The sequence below is a fragment of the Lissotriton helveticus genome, chromosome 5_1 (assembly GCF_964261635.1).
Source record: "Lissotriton helveticus chromosome 5_1, aLisHel1.1, whole genome shotgun sequence".
Taxonomy (NCBI): Eukaryota; Metazoa; Chordata; class Amphibia; order Caudata; family Salamandridae; genus Lissotriton; species Lissotriton helveticus.
Genome location: NC_136065.1, coordinates 1,683,937,069 through 1,683,963,201, shown reverse-complemented (window position 1 = coordinate 1,683,963,201; position 26,133 = coordinate 1,683,937,069). Strand labels below are relative to the sequence as shown.

General features: G+C 48.2%; 1 protein-coding gene across 1 annotated transcript in view; it reads right to left on the bottom strand.

Moving 5' to 3' along the window:
• ZFHX2 (zinc finger homeobox 2) overlaps positions 1–26,133 on the bottom strand; it is a 527,257-nt gene that overhangs the window by 207,353 nt on the left and 293,771 nt on the right. Inside the window, exon 5 of the mRNA XM_078640613.1 lies at positions 15,128–15,199. Within this exon, the coding sequence (XP_078496739.1) occupies positions 15,128–15,199 (72 nt within the window). The remainder of the gene's footprint in view (positions 1–15,127; positions 15,200–26,133) is intronic.

The window sequence follows — 26,133 nt, the reverse complement described above, 5'->3', positions numbered from 1 at the left end:
ATACATATATGTATATATAGTAAGGGGTATAGTGCGAAAGATGTAGAGTATTTAGGGGGAGAACCGTCATCTTGACTGCCGCGACCCGGCCGAGCCATGACAGCGGGTAGTATTTCCACTGTCCTAGCTCCTGTCTAATTTTCCGTCTCAGTTGGGAGTAATTAATATCCACTGCGGTCTGGAGAGAGGGGGCCAAGTGTATCCCGAGGTATGGGACCGCCTCCTTAGTCCACTGCAGAGGGAACGCGTCCTGCAACGCGGCGCATGTGCCCGGATCTAGGTACAGGTCTAACGCTTCCGACTTCGTCATGTTGACCTTGAAGCCTGACACTCGGCCGAACCTAGTTAGGTCGTCGAGGCATGCCGGGAGAGAGCTCCGGGGTTCGGCAAGGGACAAGAGGACATCATCGGCATACAGGCTTATGGTATGCACATCCCCTCCGAACTTAATCCCCTTGATCTCCGGGTCCATGCGAATTAGCTGCGCCAACGGCTCCATATATAATGCAAACAACAGGGGAGATAATGGACATCCCTGTCTGGTGCCCCGTTCGATCTTGAAACGCGGCGAGGAGCAACCATTCACCCGGACCATAGCCGAGGGGTATTTATAGCAGTTCATAACTCTGGTTCTGAACTTAGGACCCATACCCGCCTTTACCAAGACCTTCTCTAAATAGGGCCAGTGCACCCGATCAAATGCCTTCTCGGCATCGATAGCCAACATCATGTATTCTCCCTGTTTTCGAGAAGCTTTCTCTAAGAGATGGAGGGCCCGTTTGGTGTTGTCGGAGGTCTGACGCTCCGGTATCAATCCGGACTGGTCCGGATTGATCAGTCCTCCCATGTATGGGGCCAATCTGGAAGCAAGAATCCCCGTATAGAGTTTGAGATCCACGTTCAGAAGGGAGATAGGCCTAAAGGCCCCACAGTCCGTGTGGTCCTTACCCGGCTTAGGTATGACCGCAATGGAGGAGATCTCCAGGGATCGTCCCGTCCTCAGCAAATGAGGTGAAGAGCCTGGAGAGCAGCGGGGCCAGCTGTGCGCAGAAGGTCTTCTAAAAGCTCGCCGGGAAGCCATCTGGGCCGGGAGCCTTGCCCGGTTTAAGTCGGGCGGTAGCCGAGATAACCTCCTCTGGGCGGATGTCTTTCTCCAGGCATTCAATCTGTTCCTGCGTCAGAGCTGGCAATGGGATCGACGCTAAGAAATCTAGTTCGGCCTCTGGGTCGGGTGGGGTGGCCTCATATAGCTCGGCGTAGTAGTCACTGAAGGCCCTGGCTATCGCCCGAGTCCCCGTGACAGGTAGACCGTCTCTCCCCCTCAGTTCCCGAACCTCCCGTTTCTGTGTGATTGTGCGCAACTTGTGCGCCAGGAGGCGCCCACATCTGTCACCTCCAGTATAATAAACATGTTTGAGCCTTAGGGCCGCGTATTACGCCCTGTCTAAATCTAACGCCGCCAATTGCTGACGAGCAGCTTTCAGCTGACGCCATATTCTAGGGGCCCCAGTTCTCCTATGAATCTGCTCCAGTTCCCTAGTCTTCTGGGTGAGTTCGTCCCTTTTGGTTTGGCGTTCTGCATTCTCCGCCGCCGAGATAGAGATAAATTCTCCCCTTAAAACCGCCTTCATAGCCGCCCACTGAGTGGCCAATGTGGTGTCTTCGGTGCTGTTGTGAGACAGATAGTCTTTTATCGCCCTTTGGATTTTAGCGACCGCTTCCCCCCTGTGTAGCAAGGATTCTCGTAGCCGCCACACCCTATTGGCCTGCGGTATCACCGGCCCGGAAAGGGTGATGGTGACCGGTGCGTGGTCGGAGAGCGACGCTGTGCCAATTTCGACACCCGTAACAAGAGACTGCGTAGGCGCTGAGACAAGCAGGTAATCTAGGCGAGCATATGTTTTGTGTGCAGCTGAAAAGTGCGTGTAATCCCTTGGAGCTTGCGCCATGCATCTACTAACCCCAGTTCCCGCAATCGGAGCATGCCCGCCGATGATAGCTCCCCCACCTGACTAGTGCGCTGGCATGACCTGTCTAGCAAATTGTCAAAGACTAGGTTGAGGTCCCCTCCAAGCAAGAGATGGCGGTCTATCGTGTCAGTGGCATCAGCAAGCGCTTTATGCAGGAATTTCTCTTGACCCTCATTGGGCCCGTAGATGGAGCCAATCGTGTAGTTCAAGTCACCAATTGCAAACCTATAGACTAACAATTGACCTTTAATTTCCGCAATTTTACCCAGTGCCTTGCCCCTAAACTTGCGCGCAACTAGGATTGCCACTCCAGCCTTCTTGCCTGGACAGGAGGAATAGAACTGAAGGGGGAATTTACTATACTGAAGGCGGTGACAATCCTTAGCCAGTAGATGTGTTTCTTGTAAGAGGCAGATGTCTGCCTGGGACTGTTCCAGAAACAGTAGGACAGCCTTACGCTTTACCGGATTGTTCAGTCCTCTCACGTTCAGCGTGAGAACAACCACTTCACTCAACACCATCTATGGGAATGTGACACCCCACGCTGCCATGATATCGGGCTCGATCTGACCCGCCTGTGGATCCCAGCGCCAAACCTCTGCACTAGTAACCAACCTTCCAGGACATCGAACAGCCCACTCCTCTACTGACCATGGACCCACACCGACCCCCCCAACCCCCTCCACCCTCCCCACCCCATCCCCTCCAACCAACCCAACAACCACCCCCTCCCCCCTCCCCAAACTTTAGAACGTAGAAAATGAACATGTCCATTGTCCACACTTGACAGATCAGCGTGGAAAACAAGTTGGGGAAACGTGTCCGGATCCATCGTATTCCCCACCCGCCGCCGACCGCGGCTTCACTCCTCGCCCACGCTCAGGGACTCCTGGGCGTTGAGATCAAGGTTCACCCGTTGTCTGTCGCCGCCAACTCCAACGCCGCCGTCTCGACCGCCGCTCGCTGACCCTCCTGAATCTCTTCTGGGGGTGGACGTCTCGACCTGCGCCTCCTCCGTTGCTGCCGCCATTGACCCGTGGTCTCGGACTCCGAGACCCCCCCTGTGTGGGAGCCTCCCTCTTCCTTTGGCTCCTCAATGCCCAGGAGTTGGCACGCTTCTCTGAGCGACCTCAGCTGGCACACCTTGTTGTCCCATTTGAACACCAGGCGGAACGGGTGTCCCCAGCTGTACGGTATGCTGAGGCGTCTCAGCTCGGTGGTGACCGGCTTGAAGGACCTGCGTTTTTCCAGTGTAATGGCGGCTAAATCCTGGTATAGGGTTGGAGAGTGAACGCCAAAGGAGATGGACCCCATCTGTCGAGCCTTGCTTAGGATCTCTTCCTTGGTGCGGAAGTCTTGGACGCAGACTAAAATGTCTGCCGGGAGTGCAGCAGCAGCGCTGGGCGGGCCAGTCCGGTGTGCTCTGTCCAAGCGTATGTCCGTATCCGCAGGCCTGCCCAAGATGTGATTGAAGAGGCTTTGTGTGAAATGGAAAAGGTCTTCAGTGTCGGGGGAGTGTTTCACCCCTCGGATCCGAATGTTATGCCACCGAGAGCGTTTCTCCAAATCCTCGGCGTGGGATTGTAGGTCAACCTGTTGATCATGTATGAGTATGATCTCCTGCTGCAGTGCCTCAATCTCAAGTTCTGCAGAGCGGCAACACGGGTAGAAGTAAGACTTAGGGACTATGCGGACAATAGCGCCGCGGTGATTTCCTACCGATTGCCAGCTCATGGGGCATATCACGCTTGCCACAGCAAGACCACATTCAGGTCATCATTTTTTGATATTTTTGCTTCCCTGGGGCCAGCTCATGCCCTGAAGCATAAACTAACAGTGGATTTTTACTGCTAGTTTGTAGGAAGACAGGCTGACAACACTTAGCAACTGAGCTTAGTTCCAGTAGGGACCAGTAGAAGGTCCTGATGAGTAGGCAGTAGGGGACTGCCTACGAAACATGTAGACCAGGTTGCAGCGATCAGCTCAACCCCAAAACCCCCTTCTTAACGTCCCCAGCTAGGGAAGTGAATAAATTGTTTTTTTCCACTAGCCAGAGGATTTTTAACTTTTGTATTCCCACACATTGTTAGGTCCCTACACTTCACTGACACCACCCACCTTGCACCATCACATAGTCCTGTCACCACATTAGTGCTCCCGCGTAGTCGGTCAGGTCGTAGCACGCCCCGCCCTGTAGAGGGACGGGAAGACCCCAATGATGAAGCATGACACTACTGGATTTTTTTAGTGTGTGAGGGGTATTTTAAAAAGCACATTGCGCTCTCATCTTTACCACCCTAAGAGAGAGTATTTTCACTATTTTTTCACCACCAAAAAACAAATAATACAAATATATCACTACACATTGATAGAATCTCTTTGTATTGCTCTTCGCCTCCAGGTCCGCCACTCTCTCGACTATGGCATCCGTGTCCCGGCGGAGCTCCCTAATCTCCTCCTTCAGTTCTGTTTTAAGGAGTCGGAGGTGTTCCCGCAGGCCACTGAACAGGGACTCCAAGAAAGTTTTAGTGATGGGCTCCTCCGCACCCTGCGACCTGGCGCTGGGTGAGCCGGCCGCCATTTTGTTGGCCCCTGCCTGTTGCCCAGGGACGTGGGGCTCCGTCCTCTTCCCCGCCGTGGTAGGGGTGAACAGGTCCTTAAATGATCTGACTTTGCGCACTCTCGCCGTGGACATGTCCCCCGGCCCCGCGACAGGCGAGGGGTGGTGCGGCGTGGCCAGCGGCCCTGGTTTATTCGTGCGCAAGGGCCTCGGTCTTTGCAGACGGGATCGTGCTCCTGAGCCCGGGAGCCCACCTGTGGAGCCCGCCGGCGCCACCCTCCTCAACACTGGGGTCGCCGAGCCCGGCCCCAGTCACCTCCCTGGGTCTTGCCGTTCAACCCCCACCACAGGTGCCCGGGTGCATCTCCCGACCCAGACTCCCCTGTCCGATCTCAGTCCTCAGGGGTGAACTGCTGCTAAGCTGCGGCGCTCATCTGCCACTCCGTTAAGTGGGTGCGTGTCTATCGGTGGCAGGGCAGGGCCAAGACACCTATGGTACCTGTTGCTGGTCGCATTACAAGATGGCGGCCGTTAATATGCCGCTTCGCGGAGGCCACGGGCCGACCAACCGACTCTCCGGGTCAGTGACGAACCCGCCAGCGCCGCCTGCCGTGTGCCCCCTCCGTCCGCCTTCTCGTCTCCCCGTTAGGCGGGCCACTCCACACCGCCGTAGCGCCACGGCCCCGTGCTGTGCAAATCCGGGGGGGGGGGTGCCTCGCAGAAAACCACCGCTCCTCACCTCCGGGCACCTGCGGGTGTGTCCCGAATATGCGCTCCTGGCGCTCGATCGCCGGCAGCCGCCGCCACTCTCTGGTCACCTCGACTCCCTCTGCTTCCGCGAGGCCGGTGGCGGCAGGTCCGCAGCAGCCCCCCGGTGAAGAACCTCAGGGGGCCTCGCGCTGTATCGCGCGTGCCAGACCTGCCACCAAAGCACCGGACTGCGGTGAGCCGCGGCCCGCCCAGGATGCGTCAGGGCCGGGCACACAGCTCCGCCCGTCTCGGCCTCGCTTTCACCACTCCAGTCTCCACAGGCCCCGCTAGGCCGCACCCGGTCAGCCCGAACTCGGCGTCCCCCAGGCACCGCCGCTGACCGCTCCGGGCCCCACCGACAGTTGGCACACACGCGCAGCAATCACGCCACACGGGAGTCCAAACCAGGGCAGGGAGGTGCCATTTAGATCGCTATAAAGGCGACCGGCGGCGGGAGCTCCGAGAGGCACGTTCGCTCACACCTTTGGACACTGACAATTCTATCTCTGATCTCGTGTCAGGAACCTCCAGGGATATTTATAACCATCTTCCTGGATCCTTATGCCCCAGCATCAGCTCTAGTGCCAGTACCCTTTGGATACTGATACCACCCCAGCTCTAGTACCACGATCCCCTGATCTTCAAACTCCAACCCCATCTCTATTATGCTAGGACCCTCTGAAATCTAATTCCCCACCACCTCCTCTGGTGCAAGTATTATTTGTACGCGGGCTCTTAATGATAATGCTGTGTATTGATGATGAGTTGTGTGATTTGTTAAGTGTGTGTGGAAAGAAAAAATAGAGAATTACCGATTTGAAGTGCTAGACTCAGAGGTAAAGGCTAGAGCAAATGGCACTTTTATCCCTAGGTCTACACCCCAGGGGACTGCAGCTGGCAAGGCCAAACGGCGATGGGAATCACTCATGATACTCTGCTACAAGTAACTCTCTTGGTCACTGAATCTATTGCGTCTGAGCCAAGTCCTGAAAAAAGTGAAATAATCAGGCACTGAAGCATGATGAGTAGGGTCCGAGATACAGACCCGCTGGTTTTTATTCTTGTGGGCGGGCAAACATAAATAGAGTAAATGGGTGGTAATGTAGGGGAGTCTAGGCTACCTCTCTACCCATTCTGGTTAGGTCCCCCAAGACACGGTTGACTCCCTGGATTTGCATGGAGCACCCTTGCTCTCTAACTAGGCAGTCCCAGACTCTAGGATCCATAGAACCCTAGCTTCCCATCCTACCCCTTACTCCCCGATACCTCCAACTGAAAACAGCTTTGAGTTTTGAGCCATCTGAATATTCCTACCCTGCCTCCTGCCCGGGTGCCAGAGCCCCGTATATCCTAATGTGCTACTACTATAAGACCAGCCACCTCGGGTCCTTACAGCACCCACTACATATTTGATGATCCTGGCCAACCCCCATCTCTCAGAGAGGACTACGAGACCTCACACCACTCCGGTGAGGTCTGAACACTTAAACCTAATGCCTCGCAGTATACTTTTAAACCAAGATCCCGAGGGCGTGGCCAAGATGGCGGTGTGAGCAGACGTGTTGTTCTGGAGCTCCCGCCGACGGCCCGCTATAGCACCAGCGTTTAGCCATTTTAGCAGTTGTTGGTCCAAGCACCAGGGCTTGTGCAGTAGCGGTACTTGTGGGGCACATTCCCGAGGCAGCCAAGGAACCCAGGAGGGCATACCCTCAATGGCTTGAGACTAGCAACTTAAGTCGCGACTCACCCGCAGACCCAAAAGGAGAGGCCCAGAGATGGCTGAAGGGGCCAAGGGAAACCCAGGTGATGAAGAGGCAGGCCCCACATGGCCTAAGGGTGACAGTGCCCACCATTGGGGGTCCCGATCCACCAAGAAAGCAGTCATGGGAGGCAGAGACGAAGGGGTGCCTGGCTGTGGTCCGATAGAGAAGCTGGGAAGGGACGAGTACTCCAGTCCGCCATTTTGGGAGTGACTCTGCCGAACCCCGCCACGCGCTAAAACGGCCGAGGGCCCGGCTGCGATCCTGAGCCCTCCTGTTGAGGCACAGCTGAGAAACCGGCCACCGTTGTTGCTCGGAGGAGGCACGCAGAGACAGGGGCCAGGCAGCCGCCGACTGTGGGACTGCAGACGCGGGGTGCTACAGGGTGGAGTGGGCTCATTACCCGGGCTCTATCTGGAGTACGCTGCCCATCGGAGGACCTTACTTGGTTGGGATAGAGAGAGTGGAAACCGGCCGACAGCATAGCGGGCGGAAACGCGACCGCCATTTACTGAGTGTGGGAGGCGAGCTGCAGCAGACTGGGCACACTAAGGCCTGATCTGGGCCTTACTGCCAGGCGACCCCCTGGGCGGGGAGAGTGAGCGGCCTACTCCTGTGAGGCCCGCTGCGAAGCCCGATATCGATGCTTTGCCGGTGCACCAAGGGGAGCACTACCCGCCACCCACTGAGAACCACAACAGGGAGACACTGTCCGATCAGACGCTATTCGCGGGCTCTGGGGGCCCAATAGAGCGCTCCTGCTCTAGGACAGGCAACTGATGGACCCCGGGTGGCGGGGGCTCTGCCCTGAAGGACTTCACGCAGAACCACAGAGACAACGGACCATCTAAGGCAAGTGCCCCCACCTTCCTTTTTCGAGCACACCTACGGGATGGGGAGAGCGGCTGGTGAGAGACGCCTTCACTTGGACGACTCCCAGACCCCAACGTTCCCTGGGGTGCTGGTCTTGGTACCCGGTGGGGACGCGGTCAGCTCACAGCTCCCCTGGGACTCAGTCGTTGCACGATACGTCCTCCTCTCGGGGTCGCAAAGATAAGACACTAAAGGACTTGTTTGCGAAAGCCCAGGCCGGGCAACAGTCTACCAGCATGGCATCAGGCACTGCCGGGCCCACACCTGAACGCGATGATGGGGCGAAACCGATCACCAAGGCATTCTTGGAATCCATGTTTGTGGCGCTAAGGGAAGATATCCAAATGCTCAAGAGAGAATTTGCAGAGAAAATTAAGGAGGTCCGCAGGGACGTGGACGGCATAGGTGAACGAGTCGCCGAGTTGGAGGATAAAAGCGACGGAAGGGACACGGAACTAGCAGCGCTGCAGCAGGAGGTTCTCAGGATACATGATCAGCAGATTGACCTTCAGACAGACCTCGAAGACCTGGAAAACCACTCCCGGCGACATAATATCCGAATTCGAGGAGTGAAACTAGAAGATGACACAAAGGACTTTTTCAGGTATACGAGGGAGCTATTTAATCACATCCTAGGGAGGCCCCTAGACACAGAGCTACGCCTGGACAGAGCGGATAGGGTGGGTCCCCCACGGGCCCCATCGGCTCCGCCACCGGACATTTTGGTCTGCGTGCAAGATTACCGCACCAAAGAAGATATCCTCCAAAAAGCATGCTAGCTACACCCTCTGACGTTTCGCAATCAAACGCCGGTTCTATATCAGGACTTGTCAGCACTCACCCTGCAAAAACGTCGAACCTTTAGACCCATCATTGCTCACTTACAACAGCGCAATATTTCCTACAGTTGGGGCCATCCGTTCCGTCTGGTGTTCCACATGGACAATAAACTGTACCAGTTACGATCCTTGACGGAGGCCTGCTGCTTGCTGGGTGTGGACCCCACCCCACAGAGGAGAATGATACGGAGGGCCTCAAAACAGAAATGGATGACTCCAAGCCCCGATGGCGCCAACAAGGCCTAAGACGTCTTCCTAGGAAAACCTTGCTGCAGAAATCACAAAGGGCCAGCAAGCTGCGTTTGAAACTGCCTTAACGGAACTGGCTACATCTCAACCCGGCTGAACTTTATGATATCAAATGGCCGACTGATTGTTTGTTCTCTGCCTCGGGCCGTTGGCGGGAGGGGGGCTTTTCGAATCCTAGTCGACTACCCCAATTTGCCACACTTCCAATCTCCTACGGATGATGGACAATATGTTACTGTTCTCCTTTTTCAACGTTTCTACTTTGGGGGGGGGGAAATTTGGGGGGATCCAGTGTTCCTTGTCCACCTTCCTTTCAGGGTTAGCGTAGGTTCACGTCTCCCTGGCACTCTTAGGCGAGAGAATACCCTGCGCCTCGATAGTACCAGACCCAGCACCCCGCCATTGCTTTTTATGCTGTTCCCATGGTGAATGCCTGCTACCACGCTTAAAATACTCACCCTAAACGTGAGAGGTCTTAATAAGCCATTGAAGCGCAGAGCGATTCTTTTGTGTCTGGGGCATACCCAAGCAGATATCTGCCTGTTGCAGGAAACACACCTTTTGTCTAAAGATTGTCACCGCCTCCGGTCCCGGAAGTTCCCAACTCAGTTCTTCTCCTCAGGTCCAACTAAAACCGCCAGGGTTGCAATCCTGGTGGCTCAGCGGTTTAAAGATGAGATCTTACACAAAGAGGCCGAGATAAAGGGTAGACTATTGACTTATAGATTTGGCATAGGTGGATTGACACTCACCATTGGTTCAGTGTACGCCCCAAATGGTGGCCAGGAACAATTCTTACACTCCGCTCTTATGGAAGCCCCAGCCACGTCCGATCACCACATTCTTTTACGGGGAGATCTAAACCTGGTTCTTGACAACAACTTAGACAGATCATGTCAACGCACACATCAGAGAGGTGCCCTTTCTGCAGAGGGTTTGACTCGTTTACATGACTTAGAGTTCAGCGACCTATGGCGTAACTTCCACCCCCCAAAACCGCGAATACTCTTACTATTCCAGTGCGCATTAAACATACACCCGGTTGGATTATCTGCTGGCATCCGCGCCCGTACACGCGCTAACGTCAGGGGTAGAAATAGGAGTCGCCTCCCTCTCAGATCATGCCCCGTTAACAGCTGTTCTTACCCTCCCACCTACATATCAGCCCTCTAGGACATGGCGCCTCAGCGATACACTACTGCATCGCAAGGAAGTGGTTAAGCGGGTACAGTGCGCCAACACTGACTACCTCTCTCACAATGCCAACACTGACACCACCCTCCCAACACAATGGGCGGCACTAAAGGCAGTCATTAGGGGGAGTTAATAGCCATCTCAGCTGCAGACAATGTAAAGCATAGGAGCAAGCGGGAAGAACTCACCCAACAAATCAGAGAGCTGGAACAGATGAATCAGAAGATGGGAGCCCCTCGAGTGTGGAGGCAACTTCAGGCTGTGCGCCAACAACTCGTGGCGCTTGACCAGGATAGGATGGAATTTGCGGCCTTGCGACTGCAGCACGCTTATTACACAGGGGGAGATAGGTGCGGGCGCCTTCTTGCTCTTAAGCTACGCGAGACCAGGCAAAAGCAGAGGGTTCAGAAAATTCTCCGGAGGGATGGTGAACGTGTCTCAGAAGACAGGGACATCGCCGAAGCATTTCGCGATTTTTACGCCAACCTCTATACTAGCTCTCTACTAGAGAGCTCAGTTGGGGCATCCTACCTAGACTCTATCACTCTCCCGGCTTTGGCTAAAATCCAAGCCGACCACCTTGAAAGAGACATTTGAGCAGAAGAAGTCATTGGCGCCATTGCGCGCCTCAAACTAGCGAAAGAATCTGGGCCGGATGGCTTCTCTGCTGTTTTTTATAAAAACGGTCTGTGCCCACATCGCCCCTCTCCTCACTGAACTTTTCAATTCCTTTGCGGAACACGGTGCGATCCCGGGAGATCTCCTGGAGGTCTCCATAGCGGTGATCCCCAAACCAGGAAAGGACAAGACTCAGTGTGGGGCATATCGCCCTATCTCCCTTCTTTATATAGATCTTAAGCTATACACAGGGATTCTAGCCTCCCGCCTTGCGCCTCATATGCCTGATCTCGTTGATCCGGATCAGGCGGGCTTCATCCCTAAACGCCAAACCTCTGACAACACAAAACGAGCCCTGCACCTTATAGAAAAAGCCACACGCACACAGGGAGAATACATGATGCTCGCTATCGACGCCGGAAAGGCGCTCGATAGGGTCCACTGGCCTAACCTGGAGCAAGTTCTGGAACAAGTGGGGATGGGCGAGAAATTCCACATATATGTCTTGAATTGCTATAAATTCCCGATGGCTACAGTTCCCATAACCGGACACACATCTTCCCGATTCACCATTGAGAGGGGTCCGAGGCAGGGGTGCCCTTGACCGCCTCTCCTTATCGCTCTTTATATGGAACCACTGGCCCAAAAGATGCAACACAAACCATCGATCACCGGTATGAAATTTGGCGGTTATGCCCATACGACCAGTCTTTACGCTGATGATGTTTTGATTTCACTATCTAACCCACGGGGTGTGCTACCGGCATGCCTAGGGGACTTGGATCTCTTTGCACGGATTGCCGGGTTCAAAGTGAATATGGACAAGTCGATTGCCCTAGATCTATCCCTAACGCAATCCACCCGGGAATATCTGCAAAGCCTGTTCCCCATTCAATGGGCGACAGACGTGATCCCGTACTTGGGGATCCAGTTGGCCTCCTCTCTTTCGAAAACAGCTATTACTAACTACGTGCTCCTACGACAGAAAATCCAGCGAGAACTGGGACAATGGAAACATTACCCCCTATCGTGGCTAGACAAAGTAGCCGCAGTCAAGATGACAATTCTGCCCAAGATCCTTTATCTGTTTCGTACTATCCTCTCAGGCCACCTTCAGGCTGGATACAGCAGACACAATCAGAACTTGCCCAGTTCATCTGGAAGCTGTGCCTGAAGCAGAGGCTGATGACACTCCCGGAGAGAGGTGGGCTCGGACTCCCTGATTTACAGCTCTACTTCCAGGCAGCCCAACTGCGCCTACTGGTTGAGTGGAATCGTTGAGAATCGGAAAAACACTTGTTATTCCAAGACCAGCCAGTGGCTACCAGACCCCTACAGTAAATCCACTTTCTCCGCAAACGACATAGGCCCCCTAATTTATATGCTTCACATATTATGCGAGTCCCCATGGAGGTATGGGATCAAACCAACCTTAAACACGAACTTACTACTTTCCCGTCTCAGCTCACTCAGTTGATGGACAACCCAGATTTCACCCCAGGTATGGACACGGTAGCCTTTGCAAGATGGCGACCCTCTGGGTGTCGATTCCTGTATCACATGTATACCACAGAGGGAGTTATCCCTTTCTACCAATTTAAACAGGAATATGGGATGTCTGGGATGGAGAGACTTCGGTATTTACAAACACGACACTGGGCGCTCAAGGATCAGGTCCGCTCCGTGGCTGATAGACATCTTCTTCCCTATGAGCGATGGCTCATTACGTGCACGACAGACAAAAAGCTAATATCCGATTTATACAAGATGTTACAGGCCAGATATGCTCACACTTACAGCTCCGGCCGGGCGCGTTGGGAGAGGGAACTGAGCAGGACACACAGTCACAAAGAGTGGGAGGAAATATACTATAGAGCACGTCACTCAGCCTATCACATGGAACTCGCTGAAACCCTCACAAAGATAGCGACCTACTGGTATTATACCCCTGAGCGTCTCTACGCAATAGACCACACTCGAGAAGTGACATGTTGGCGGGGCTGCGAACATGTAGGCACTTTGGTACATTTATTGTGGGAGTGCGACCATATCCAACCTTATTGGAAACAAGTGCTGGACGAAGTAGATAAACACTTTGATACAGAAAATACACATTTTCCTGCATATGTTCTTTTGGGGCTCCCAAACCCCCTGACCTATCCATTGCGCTCCCGTAGAGGCCGCCGGATAGCAATTGTGCTAGGCTCAGCAATGCAAAATATACTCATACACTGGCGTACCTCCCACATCCCGACCTTCATGGGCTGGTTACACCGCCTGTGGTATGTACTTGGAATGGGGAAGTTAACACTAACAACAGTGGGGGAGGGATCCAAATATGTCGAACTATGGCAACCCTTTCTATCCATATTGGCCTCTGAATTTCGGGAAGTTACTTGCCCCAGATATCTCCGCCTACTACGCCTCTCTGATATGCAGCAGATGGACTAGAGATTGAGACCAAGTATAGTTTAGATAGCTTAGGTGGTGGACTTGGAACATGGGTGGTTGGTGGGAAGGGGAAGGGGAGGGTTTATGATGTTTTCGTACTGCTATGTTTCTACTTGCTAATTATATAGCATGTAAGGTTTTTTCTAACTTGGCATGGACCCATTATCGCACTAACGGCTCTGGCTTGTCCCTTCAGGGTCATGAATTTAGAAATGTTAACGGCATGACGGCTAAACCTGCATGATTGTTTTTTTATATGATAAAAACTTCAATAAAAAGATTTAAACCATAAACCAAGATCCCCTTCACCCCATGGATCCTCATGTGCCACCAGTACGGGGCCAGGCCACCCACAGGTACTAGTGACACTTTCCTTGCATAGGGCACAAGTCGAGGGGTATATGGAGTTCACCCACTATTTTCACAGGGTGGACGCCGTCCCGCCTGCCAAGAAGTTGGGCCCCACGAAATATGATGAACGTGTCCCAGTGTAATTTTCAGACACCAGGACAAGTTCAGCAGTGCCTGCATGATGTCTGCTTTCGATTCCCAGCAGCAACGTGCAGGCAGCAGGGAGCTTTTCTTTTCACCTCCAGCTGGGCCGAAGTTAAGGGCCATCAGGCCTCCTTTTGTTTTAATATCCTGACTGGGGGCGGCCTGGAACCTTGCACTTAAATGTAAATGCCATGCAGGAGAAACAAAGGCACACAGCTTGTTATTTCTTCACAGGCACTTAAGAGAGGTGTGATTTTGCCTTTGTTCAATCCCTGTATATAAGAGATGCATGCATGGTAAGAATGTCAGGTGTGTTTGTCTATCCCAGTAGTTACACAAATAACAATTTTAATAGCACAATTTTATTTCTTTTTATAATGCTATGCAACCTAATGCAGGGTGTCAGGGCTCTTTGCATAGCATACACATAATACATTGACAATAAATCATGTACGTGAGTAAATCAATGTACAAGATGAGGTACATGAGACAGTGAGGGTTACAAGGTGTAGGAGTCACATGTCCATGTCGGTTTTTACAAGTATTACAATTTATGAACTGCGGGTAACAAAATAATATCTGTGTTAAAAGCAGTAACCCAATTTACTATCTACATAAAATAAAAATCTGTCATCTGTGTGTTAGATGATGTGCTTTGCAGGAGACACATTTGACTTCTCTACTACTTTGATTAAAATCTGGGACTTTACAAAACACAGATCTTTCCGGCAAGTGCATTAACCAATAACCACCAGAGTTATCTCACCATTATTACTATTCTTTGAGATTTAGTGGGCATCTTCACACCACATGCCTTAAACCAATCAAATGTTTTAAAATGTAGACTTTGCAAACAAGTATGCATTAAAGATCTACTGCCATGCTTCTCCTTGTTGCCAATTTCTTTGTGGCAGGGTTAAAAAAATTAATGAATTAGTAGAGGCCCAGATTGGAATTGCGCCACTTTTTGGGTACAACCCGACGACAAATCTCATTTGTTAACTCTCATAATGCGCTTAACTGTACTCATGATATACCTACTAAACAGATGTGTGAGGTCTTAATATCTGATGTCACTTCTTGTGATGTTACTTCCAGTGAGGTCACCTGTGATGTCACATGCAATGTCACGCATCGGGACATCATGCACTGAGATGGCTTGCGTCATGATTTCACTTGCATACTGCCTAACCTGTTTAGTCCCCCCACTTGTCTTTTTTTAGGACTTGTGCCATGTCCTTGTACTTGGAAGCTCTGATAAGTATAGCGCAGCCCTTTGGGTATTGGGAGGTACTGCATGATTTGACTTTGAAGTGGCTATAGGTTCATTCTCCGTCCTGGTTGCTTGCACATGCACTGAATACTCACTGGGGGTGGTGCCTTGTCTGTGCTCCTCTTTTTCTGCGGTGGGGGCCTCTGGGGAGGATGTCACCACTTTCCCTGTAATGCAAGTAGATGATATTTTGAGTCTGTTGTGGTATTGTGGTTTATATGTACATTCAATCATTTATTCATTCTTTTATACATGTATTATCTTATAAAAACACAATTGCCACCCATCAGAGATGACTGTAAAATGCATACTGAAAACAGAGAGTCAAACATATATTAACTATGGCAACCAATGAAAAACATTCACAAAATGTAGATGTTCAGAAATGCTGTAGTAAGGCTGGAATGTACATAAAATATAACTGAGTATGGACTTTTTGCATACTTGGTGACAGAAGAGGCATACATGAGGTAATGGCTGGTGAGGGCTGCCAGACTAGGGGTGAAAGGAAGCTGGATGGAGAAGGTTGGGAGGCGCTAAAGCAGCAAGTAGAGCTTAAATTGGAAAAATATTTCTAAGGACACAGCTGCTCACTTCCCCACTAGCACCACCCACCCACTTCCAGCACTTGCATGGTCCATTTTATCTTGGGGGATCTGGGTGCAAGATCAGGCGTATACAACCCTCATTTAATGCTTTCCCTACATATTATCAGAAGAACATGTAAGTAAACCACCTCTACCGTTTTAACAAATAGGTATCCATTGAAGAAGTACACCTTTCAAGATCTGAGGAGTGGCAGGTGAGTTAAAAATGTATTTGAATGTTTGAAGCAACAAGGTTCCCGTCACACTAATTCTTTTCATTCATCATACTGCCCACAGGGATGACATGGTACATCCGTTTCATAAGTTGCCTATGTCTAAAGGAGACCACACCTCGCTGGTCCAAAATCTGCAGAACAGCATCAGTTCAAAAGGATGAGGAGTTTCACCAGTGTACGGAGCACTACTGGTGAGCTCACAGTTGTTGCAATGTTTGCTTTCAATGGAAATTGGGTACAAATGTTTATCGTTTGGTTGCAGCAAGCACATATGCAGGGAATGTCATGTCAAAGGGATGTTCAGGTGTTTGTCCTGAGCATTACTGAAAGTACGGCTGCATTGAGTCTTGTGTTTAGGTCAAAACCCGACATCTTGTGCATAGAGTTATAGTCCGTTGAAGAGCTGGACGTTTACAACAGTGTATTGAAACAGTATGTACAAGATATTAAAAGCTCTGCTGTATGTATTGTGTGTGTGTCATGTGTATAGTATAGATGTAGGGCTACGTTAATTTCAGTTAATCGTTATATAAAGTCTTTGAAAACTTCACCACAAGATACATATGTAAAACATACTACTTCTATGTATATATGGATAGGCGTATTTCCATACAATATAGATATAGTCACTGAAAAAAACAAAGGTTAAAAAAAGTTATAGTTAGGTGAATGTCAGTGACAACATTAATGTTTTGGACTAACAAAAAGCACAGAAATTTACCAGTTATAGTCAGCAGAGCTAACTATAACCTGCATCCCCACCATGCACTGCAGATTTCCTCATATATTAAAACCCTCATGGCATGTTCTATGACATAATTTGTGACCTCACTGAAGACAGCTCCAATAAGTGTGCTAGTTTGTTTTATAGTTTACATAGTGGTGGGTAGCTACTGTATTAATTTTGGACCAGATTTTGTACAGCCTTTGCCCAGCTAAGCTATGAAAGTGTTTACGAAATGCATGTACTCCTAATGAGGTATTGAACACATTATAAATCTTAGTAATACAGAGTAACTCTGTGTGCAGGCAACCGTTGACGACTTGTGTTCATTATGTTCCACACAAGGTTTTTGGTATGACAGAAAAAGTTTCCAGCAGGGATCAGTTTCTACGTACTACATACTAAGTATTGTAAGCAGCCTTAAGTTATTAGACAGAATCGTCTCAGCATGATCCTTATACTTAACAAAGAAGACTGTGTGCCCTAGGTACTAACCTATGTAAATGTGCTTGTTTTGCTTCAGAAGATGGGCTATCTGTAAAGCTTCACCACATTATGAAGGCTGCAGGTAGTATGATCTTTAGCACTTGCAGACCTTGGTTTTAGGTGAATAGTCAAACCTTTGAGTACGATTTGCATAGAGTATGCACTGCTCTTAGTAGATACTTTATAATACTTGGTGGTGTATTTCTCATGAGAGTTTCACTGTCTGCAAACAGTGTGGTACTGAGTAAACTCTCTCCATATTGTAAACAATGTTAACAGTACCCACTTTTCTACTTGTATCAACTCCATTTATCAATATAAGTTAAGTAACTGTCAGGAGTTTGATACAGGTAAAGAATGTCCATAATAGGGCATTGTTAGGTAACAGGGCTTCAGTATCTTGAGGAACTTGGTTCTCCCTTAACAGACTGACTCGACTACCCATGAAGTGAATGGTTTAGGGCCAATGTTGCACATAACACAAGCTTGCTTTACCTATGGGGTTTGTCTGTATGATAGCATTAATGATGCTTCATATTAATCTGAGCTATTGTGCACTAACTTTCATAGCTCTCATGCTATACACATTTATAGAGAAATGTGTGCAAAGGAAACTTGGATGATGTAATCAATGTCATCAATAATGTCATTTGAGATGTCATGAGTGATATTATAAATGATGTCATAGAACATGTGACAAGTGCTGTAATATGTGAGGTCATAAACGGTGCATGGCAGGGGTGCAAGTTATAGTTAGCTCTGCTAACTGTAACTGGTGAATTTCTGTGGTTCTTTTAGTTCAAAACATTAATGTTGTCACTGATATATTCACCTAACTATAAAGTTACTTAAGCCTTTGTTTTTTTTCATCAATTACTAAGGCTTGTTTTTTAAAACAAAAAAAAGATTGTTTTATCATCTAACTTTAACCTCTTCATTGCGTCGGACGACCCCCAGCCATCCGACGTCACGGTGCTCGTGTGCATCGGATGGCCAGGGGCCGTCCAAACAGCACGAGCGTCAAATTCGACCGCACCGCGGTGGAATTTGTGCCACGACGAAGAGGTTATTGTTACTGTAACCTTTGTTTTTGTTTGAATTTCTAGTTTTATTTTAAATGTAAATAAAAATTCTGATGCCTTATGTAAAGCCAGACCCCCGCCTCGTGTGGCTGGCCACAAGACCTTATGTTTTTTTAAAGGGGAGGCGATCTTATTGGGTCCTTTTTTTTTGTTTTTAAAAGGGAAGGAGGACAAGAGGCAACCCTCTTCCAGACTTATTAGCCCCTGGGGAGCCCAACCCCAGGGCCGTTTTGTTTTTTTAAATTAAAGGGGAGGGAGGCCATGTGCCCCTCCTCCCTGAGCCTTATTAGACCCTAGAGGATCCTATCATCCCAAGGCTACGTTTTTCAAATTAAAGGCGAGGGGGCAACATAACCCCCAAAAACTTATTAGGCCCTAGGGACCCCATCCTCCAAGTCCTTTTTTATGAACGGGTGCACATGGCCCCCCTCCCCAAGCCTTGTTAGGTCCTGAGGAGACAGCATCCCCCAGGGTCACTACAGGGTCACTACTTAAAATAAAGGAGAGGGTGGCATGTGTCCCCCTAGTGTGGTTAGGCCCCGGGGACCTATCCCCCAGGGCTGTTTTTTTTTTTTTAATTAAAGGGAGGGGGGCCGCAAGGTTCCCCCTCCCTGAGCCTTGTTAGGCTCAGGAGACCCCATCCCCCATGGCCACTACTAAAATTAAAGGGGAGGGGCACCACCCAAGCCTTTACTGTACCCAAGGGGACCCATTACCTGGAGCCTGCATCAATAAAGGGCACACACCATACATTTGTTGGGGGGACCCAATGACCCCAGCTGGCTCCACCCATACACTAGGAGCAGACATTGCTTCCATCCAGAGGGAGACACTACTAATGCTCCCCATTCCAGGCGGTAGCCCTGCCTGCATCAGTGCGGGCAAGGAAGCAGATAAAGTTTGCTTCCAACCGGCGGGAGCATTTGTTTGCTCCTTCTTGGTGCGAGATTCAATAATGGTCCCTCCAAGCGGAAGCAAACACAGGTTTCCCTGCCCATGCCGGTGAGGGCAGCGAAAACCACTATGTCTTAGGGGTGGGCTCCTCGAAACATAGCCAGTGAGCCAGCCCTGGAGGATGGGGTCCTGGGGCTCTCTCCCCATTTCTAGAAATGTTGGCCCAGAGGGTGGGATCTGTGAGGCCTTTGATAACTCGAGGAGGAAAGCCGAGCAGGCCCCCTGACCCCCAGATATATTAATTTTGTTGGGCCCCTGCCCATTGATAGAACAAAGCGGCCCAGACAGCAAGCATTCCGTGGGACTGTGGCAATTCTGCCTATGTTTTCCTTTCTATTTATACCAATGTAAACTAATGTTAGAGCAGGACAGGGACTAAAGTACGAAGAGAGGAAAAACAACTCACCTCCAATTACATGATCTATATAAAGAGTCAAATACAAATGTTAATAACACAGAAAACTTTTCTACATAGAATAAATCAACAGTTTTTATTTATTTATTTATACTTTTCATAATCAGTATTTTAGAACATAGTAACTTATCCATTATGTTTTAACATTAGAGAGCCATCTCACCCTCAGACTAAAACTCATCATACTCACAGACGTCATACATACCACTCATACTTAACACATCATTCAAAACCCTCTTGCACCATGCCTCAATGACGTAGAACCAACTAGGATCCAAAGAAAATAGATTGTCCCCAGATACAATGCCTGGTAAAGAATTAATTGCTATACATTCTAACACATTAATGGCCTGACAAACATTTACAGGTTTTTGTAGGGTACATCCTCATACAATTTATAGTGGGGTTATTCAGACACTTTATGATATCTGAGTACATGGTGTTCCATTGCCATGTCAGAGAGGGAGTAGAGAAGGTGTTATGTGGCCAGCCAACCACAACCCTTTTTTCAGGGCACAATATGAAAGTTCCAGTGCAATATAAAACAGGGAGAGATAGAGGGGCCCACAGCCCACCGGTTCTCTATTCTGACCGACAAAGTCCAACACTACTCTTCCACAGAACCAGATTGATGCTAATGTGAAAATCAATATCGTCAAATTGGTCAGACGACTTCCCACAGACTGCCAACAACACTATATTGGCATCAAATATTCCCCTTCTCTGAAACTGAAACGTGGATTCAATGCTCCCCGGGACAGCAAAATGGAGCACAAGGATATAAATTTATCCCGGATGGGAGCAAGGTCGATCACGCCATCAAAACTGACAAACGCTCACGCCACTGTCCGGAAGCAAGTGTTATTAACATTTGTATTTGACTCTTCATATAGAGCATGTAATTGGAGGTGAGTTCTGGATCCCTAGCCTGACCATCATATATATTTTTTATTTTACTTGTTAAGGGAAGGGGACTAAATCCCAGAGTCTTGTAATGGCTACCAGCTACATTCTTCTCATTTTGATGGCAGCCAATCAGAGAGCTCGCCCTTGTGGGAGTTAATTGGCCCACAGGGAAAAAAAATCTCCCTGGATCAATCAAAAGGCTCTATTTTTTCAATTGGTTTTTGAGGGACTCAATTGAGAGGCCTCTAACCCAACCGTCCAGATATCTCGTTTAACCTTTAAATCTCAAACTTACACCCAATAACAAAAAGCACAACCCGAGTACCAAGACCTAGCTTCCTGCCAAATTTGGTGTAATTCTGTTTAGCAACTTTTGTTGTAGCCTTTCTTAAAGAAGTCTATGAAAAATGCATAGGGATTTTGTGTTTTGGGACCCCCTGTTTTTTCTGAACCTCAATTGACGGATCACGCTAAAACTTTCTAATAATATATGCACTATGTGTTTCTCTTTTTCTTTGTTCTTTTCTCTACTTCCCCCTGCTATGCTCTGCACTGGATTTTCCTCATCTTGCACACTCTTTTCGACACAGGGCTCCCATTCTAGAAGACAACATCATGGAGGTTCCATCTGCTTAACATAAATTCATGACACACTGTGAGGATCCAGGCGCTCCCTGTGGGTCTCCGGTGGCTATGAAGATCTGCCATGTCTTGGGACTGGTGAGAAACTGATAGATCACGAGGAGTATGTCCAGCTAGCCCACAGGGGCTGTATTAGACTAGCATTTGGTGCATTTATGGATAACCTCAGCTCTAAGTAGCTACGCTCTTGTAACAGCAGACGTTGATTTACTGTCTGGTTATATGGTGTGCCACTTGGGCTATCATTATTATGACCTTTGTAGTTCCAGCCCTATTTTCTCTTATTAATAATTATGTTCTTGATATTTTCATGTTTTTATGTGCTTTGCCCACTAGGGCAGGTACGATCACATCACTATTATTTAGTTATGTCCCAATAAGAGAGTATTATGAGTGGGGTTATGCTCTTGTGCACCGTTATCCATCCTTCTGTCTGCTGGCTGCTTGGACATGATAACCCCTGTTACCAATACCAGTGTTGCTCTGTAGTGCGGGAATGTCATGTCAAAGGGATGTTCACGTGTTTGTCCTGAGCATTACTGAAAGTACGGCTGCATTGAGTCTTGTGTTTAGGTCAAAACCCGACATCTTGTGCATAGAGTTATATTCGGTTGAAGAGCTTGACGTTTACAACAGTGTATTGAAACAGTATGTACAAGATATTAAAAGCTCTGCTGTATGTATTGTGTGTGTGTCATGTGTATAGTATAGATGTAGGGCTACGTTAATTTCAGTTAATCGTTTTATAAAGTCTTTAAAAACTTCACCACAAGATACATATGTAAAACATACTACTTCTATGTATATATGGATAGGCGTATTTCCATACAATATAGATATAGTCACTGAAAAAAACAAAGGTTAAAAAAGTTATAGTTAGGTGAATGTCAGTGACAACATTAATGTTTTGGACTAACAAAAAGCAAAGAAATTTACCAGTTATAGTCAGCAGAGCTAACTATAACCTGCATCCCCACCATGCACTGCAGATTTCCTCATATATTAAAACCCTCATGGCATGTTCTATGACATAATTTGTGACCTCACTGAAGACATCTCCAATAAGTGTGCTAGTTTGTTTTATAGTTTACATAGTGGTGGGTAGCTACTGTATTAATTTTGGACCAGATTTTGTACAGCCTTTGCCCAGCTAAGCTATGAAAGTGTTTACGAAATGCATGTACTCCTAATGCCCAGTAGGTGTGCTGAGGTATTGAACACATTATAAATCTTAGTAATACAGAGTAACTCTGTGTGCAGGCAACAGTTGACGACTTGTGTTCATTATGTTCCACACAAGGTTTTTGGTATTACAGAAAAAAATTCCAGCAGGGATCAGTTTCTACGTACTTAGTAATAAAAAGTAACTCTGTGTGCAGGCAACAGTTGACGACTTGTGTTCATTATGTTCCACACAAGGTTTTTGGTATGACAGAAAAAGTTTCCAGCAGGGATCAGTTTCTATGTACTACATACCTAGTATTGTAAGCAGCCTTAAGTTATTAGACAGAATCGTCTCAGCATGATCCTTATACTTAACAAAGAAGACTGTGTGCCCTAGGTACTAACCTATGTAAATGTGCTTGTTTTGCTTCAGAAGATGGGCTATCTGTAAAGCTTCACCACAGTATGATGGCTGCAGGTAGTATGATCTTTAGCACTTTCAGACCTTGGTTTTAGGTGAATAGTCAAACCTTTGAGTACGATTTGCATAGAGTATGCACTGCTCTTAGTAGAAACTTTATAATACTTGGTGGTGTATTTCTCATGAGAGTTTCACTGTCTGCAAACAGTGTGGTACTGAGTAAACTCTCTCCATATTGTAAACAATGTTAACAGTACCCACTTTTCTACTTGTATCAACTCCATTTATCAATATAAGTTAAGTAACTGTCAGGAGTTTGATACAGGTAAAGAATGTCCATAATAGGGCATTGTTAGGTAACAGGGCTTCAGTATCTGGAGGAACTTGGTTCTCCCTTAACAGACTGACTCGACTACCCATTAAGTGAATGGTTTAGGGCCAATGTTGCACATAACACAAGCTTGCTTTACCTATGGGGTTTGTATGTATGATAGCATTAATGATGCTTCATATTAATCTGAGCTTTGTGCACTAACTTTCATAGCTCTCATGCTATACACATTTATAGAGAAATGTGTGCAAAGGAAACTTGGATGATGTAATCAATGTCATCAATATTGTCATTTGAGATGTCATGAGTGATATTATAAATGATGTCATAGAACATGCGACAAGTGCTGTAATATGTGAGGTCATAAACGGTGCATGGCAGGGGTGCAAGTTATAGTTAGCTCTGCTAACTGTAACTGGTGAATTTCTGTGGTTGTTTTAGTTCAAAACGTTAATGTTGTCACTGATATATTCACCTAACTATAAAGTTACTTTAGCCTTTGTTTTTTTCAGTCAATTACTAAGGCTTGATTTTTTAAACAAAAAAAGATTGTTTTATCATCTAACTTTAACCTCTTCATTGCGTCGGACGACCCCCAGCCGTCCGACGTCACGGTGCTCGTGTGCATCGGACGGCCAGGGGACGTCCAAACAGCACAAGCGTCAAATTCGACCGCACCGCGGTGGAATTTTGTGCCACGACGAAGAGGTTATTGTTACTGTAACCTTTGTTTTTGTTTGAATTTCTAGTTTTATTTTAAATGTAAATAAAAATTCTGATGCCTTATGTAAAGCCAGACCCCCGCCTCGTGTGGCTGGCCACAAGACCTTATGTTTTTTTTAAAAGGGGAGGCGATCTTATTGGGTCCTTTTTTTTTTGTTTTTAAAAGGGAAGGATGACAAGAGGCAACCCTCTTCCAGACTTATTAGCCCCTGGGGAGCCCAACCCCAGGGCCGTTTTGTTTTTTTTAAATTAAAGGGGAGGGAGGCCATGTGCCCCTCCTCCCTGAGCCTTATTAGACCCTAGAGGATCCTATCATCCCAAGGCTACGTTTTTCAAATTAAAGGCGAGGGGCCAACATAACCCCCAAAAACTTATTAGGCCCTAGGGACCCCATCCTCCAAGTCCTTTTTTATGAACGGGTGCACATGGCCCCCCTCCCCAAGCCTTATTAGGTCCTGAGGAGACAGCATACCCCAGGGTCACTACTTAAAATAAAGGAGAGGGTGGCATGTGTCCCCCTAGTGTGGTTAGGCACTGGGGACCTATCCCCCAGGGCTGTTTTTTTTTTTTAAATTAAAGGGAGGGGGGCCGCATGGTTCCCCCTTCCTGAGCCTTGTTAGGCTCAGGAGACCCCATCCCCCATGGCCACTACTAAAATTAAAGGGGAGGGGCACCACCCAAGCCTTTTCTGTACCCAAGGGGACCCATTACCTGGGGCCTGCATCAATAAAGGGCACACACCATACATTTGTTGGGGGGACCCAATAACCCCAGCTGGCTCCACCCATACACTAGGAGCAGACATTGCTTCCATCCAGAGGGAGACACTACTAATGCTCTCCATTCCAGGCGGAAGCAATATTATGATCGGTTTCCCTGCCTGCATCAGTGCGGGCAAGGAAGCAGATAAAGTTTGCTTCCAACCGGCGGGAGCATTTGTTTGCTCCTTCTTAGTGCGAGATTCAATAATGGTCCCTCCAAGCGGGAGCAAACACAGGTTTCCCTGCCCATGCCGGTGAGGGCAGCGAAAACCACTATGTCTTAGGGGTGGGCTCCTCGAAACATAGCCAGTGAGCCAGCTCTGGAGGATGGGGTCCTGGGGCTCTCTCCCCATTTCTAGAAATTTTGGCTCAGAGGGTGGGATCTGTGAGGCCTTTGATAACTCGAGGAGGAGAGCCGAGCAGCCCCCCAGATATATTAATTTTGTTGGGCCCCTGCCCATTGATAGAACAAAGCGGCCCAGACAGCAAGCATTCCGTGGGATTGTGGCAATTCTGCCTATGTTTTCCTTTTTATTTATACCAATGTAAACTAATGTTAGAGCAGGACAGGGACTAAAGTACGAAGAGAAGAAAAACAACCCACCTCCAATTACATGACCTATATAAAGAGTCAAATGCAAATGTTAATAACACAGAAAACTTTTCTACATAGAATAAATCAACAGTTTTTATTTATTTATTTATACTTTTCATAATCAATATTTTAGAACATAGTAACTTATCCATTATGTTTTAACATTAGAGAACCATCTCACCCTCACAGACTAAAACTCATCATACTCACAGACGTCATACATACTACTCATACTTAACACATCATTCAAAACCCTCTTGCACCATGCCTCAATGACGTAGAACCAACAAGGATCCAAAGAAAATAGATTGTCCCCAGATACAATGCCTGGTAAAGAATTAATTGCTATACATTCTAACACATTAATGGCCTGACAAACATTTACAGGTTTTTGTAGGGTATATCCTCATACAATTTATAGTGGGGTTATTCAGACACTTTATGACATCTGAGTACATGGTGTTCCATTGCCATGTCAGAGAGGGAGTAGAGAAGGTGTTATGTGGCCAGCCAACCACAACCCTTTTTTCAGGGCACAATATGAAAGTTCCAGTGCAATATAAAACAGGGAGAGAAAGAGGGGGCCACAGCCCACCGGTACTCTATTCTGACCGACAAAGTCCAACACTACTCTTCCACAGAACCAGATTGATGCTAATGTGAAAATCAATATCGTCAAATTGGTCACACGACTTCCCACAGACTGCCAACAACACTATATTGGCATCAAATATTCCCCTTCTCTGAAACTGAAACGTGGATTCAATGCTCCCCGGGACAGCAAAATGGAGCACAAGGATATAAATTTATCCCGGATGGGAGCAAGGTCGATCACGCCATCAAAACTGACAAACGCTCACGCCACTGTCCGGAAGCAAGTGTTATTAACATTTGTATTTGACTCTTCATATAGAGCATGTAATTGGAGGTGAGTTCTGGATCCCTAGCCTGACCATCATATATATTTTTTATTTTACTTGTTAAGGGCAGGGGACTAAATCCCAGAGTCTTGTAATGGCTACCAGCTACATTCTTCTCATTTTGCTGGCAGCCAATCCGAGAGCTCGCCCTTGT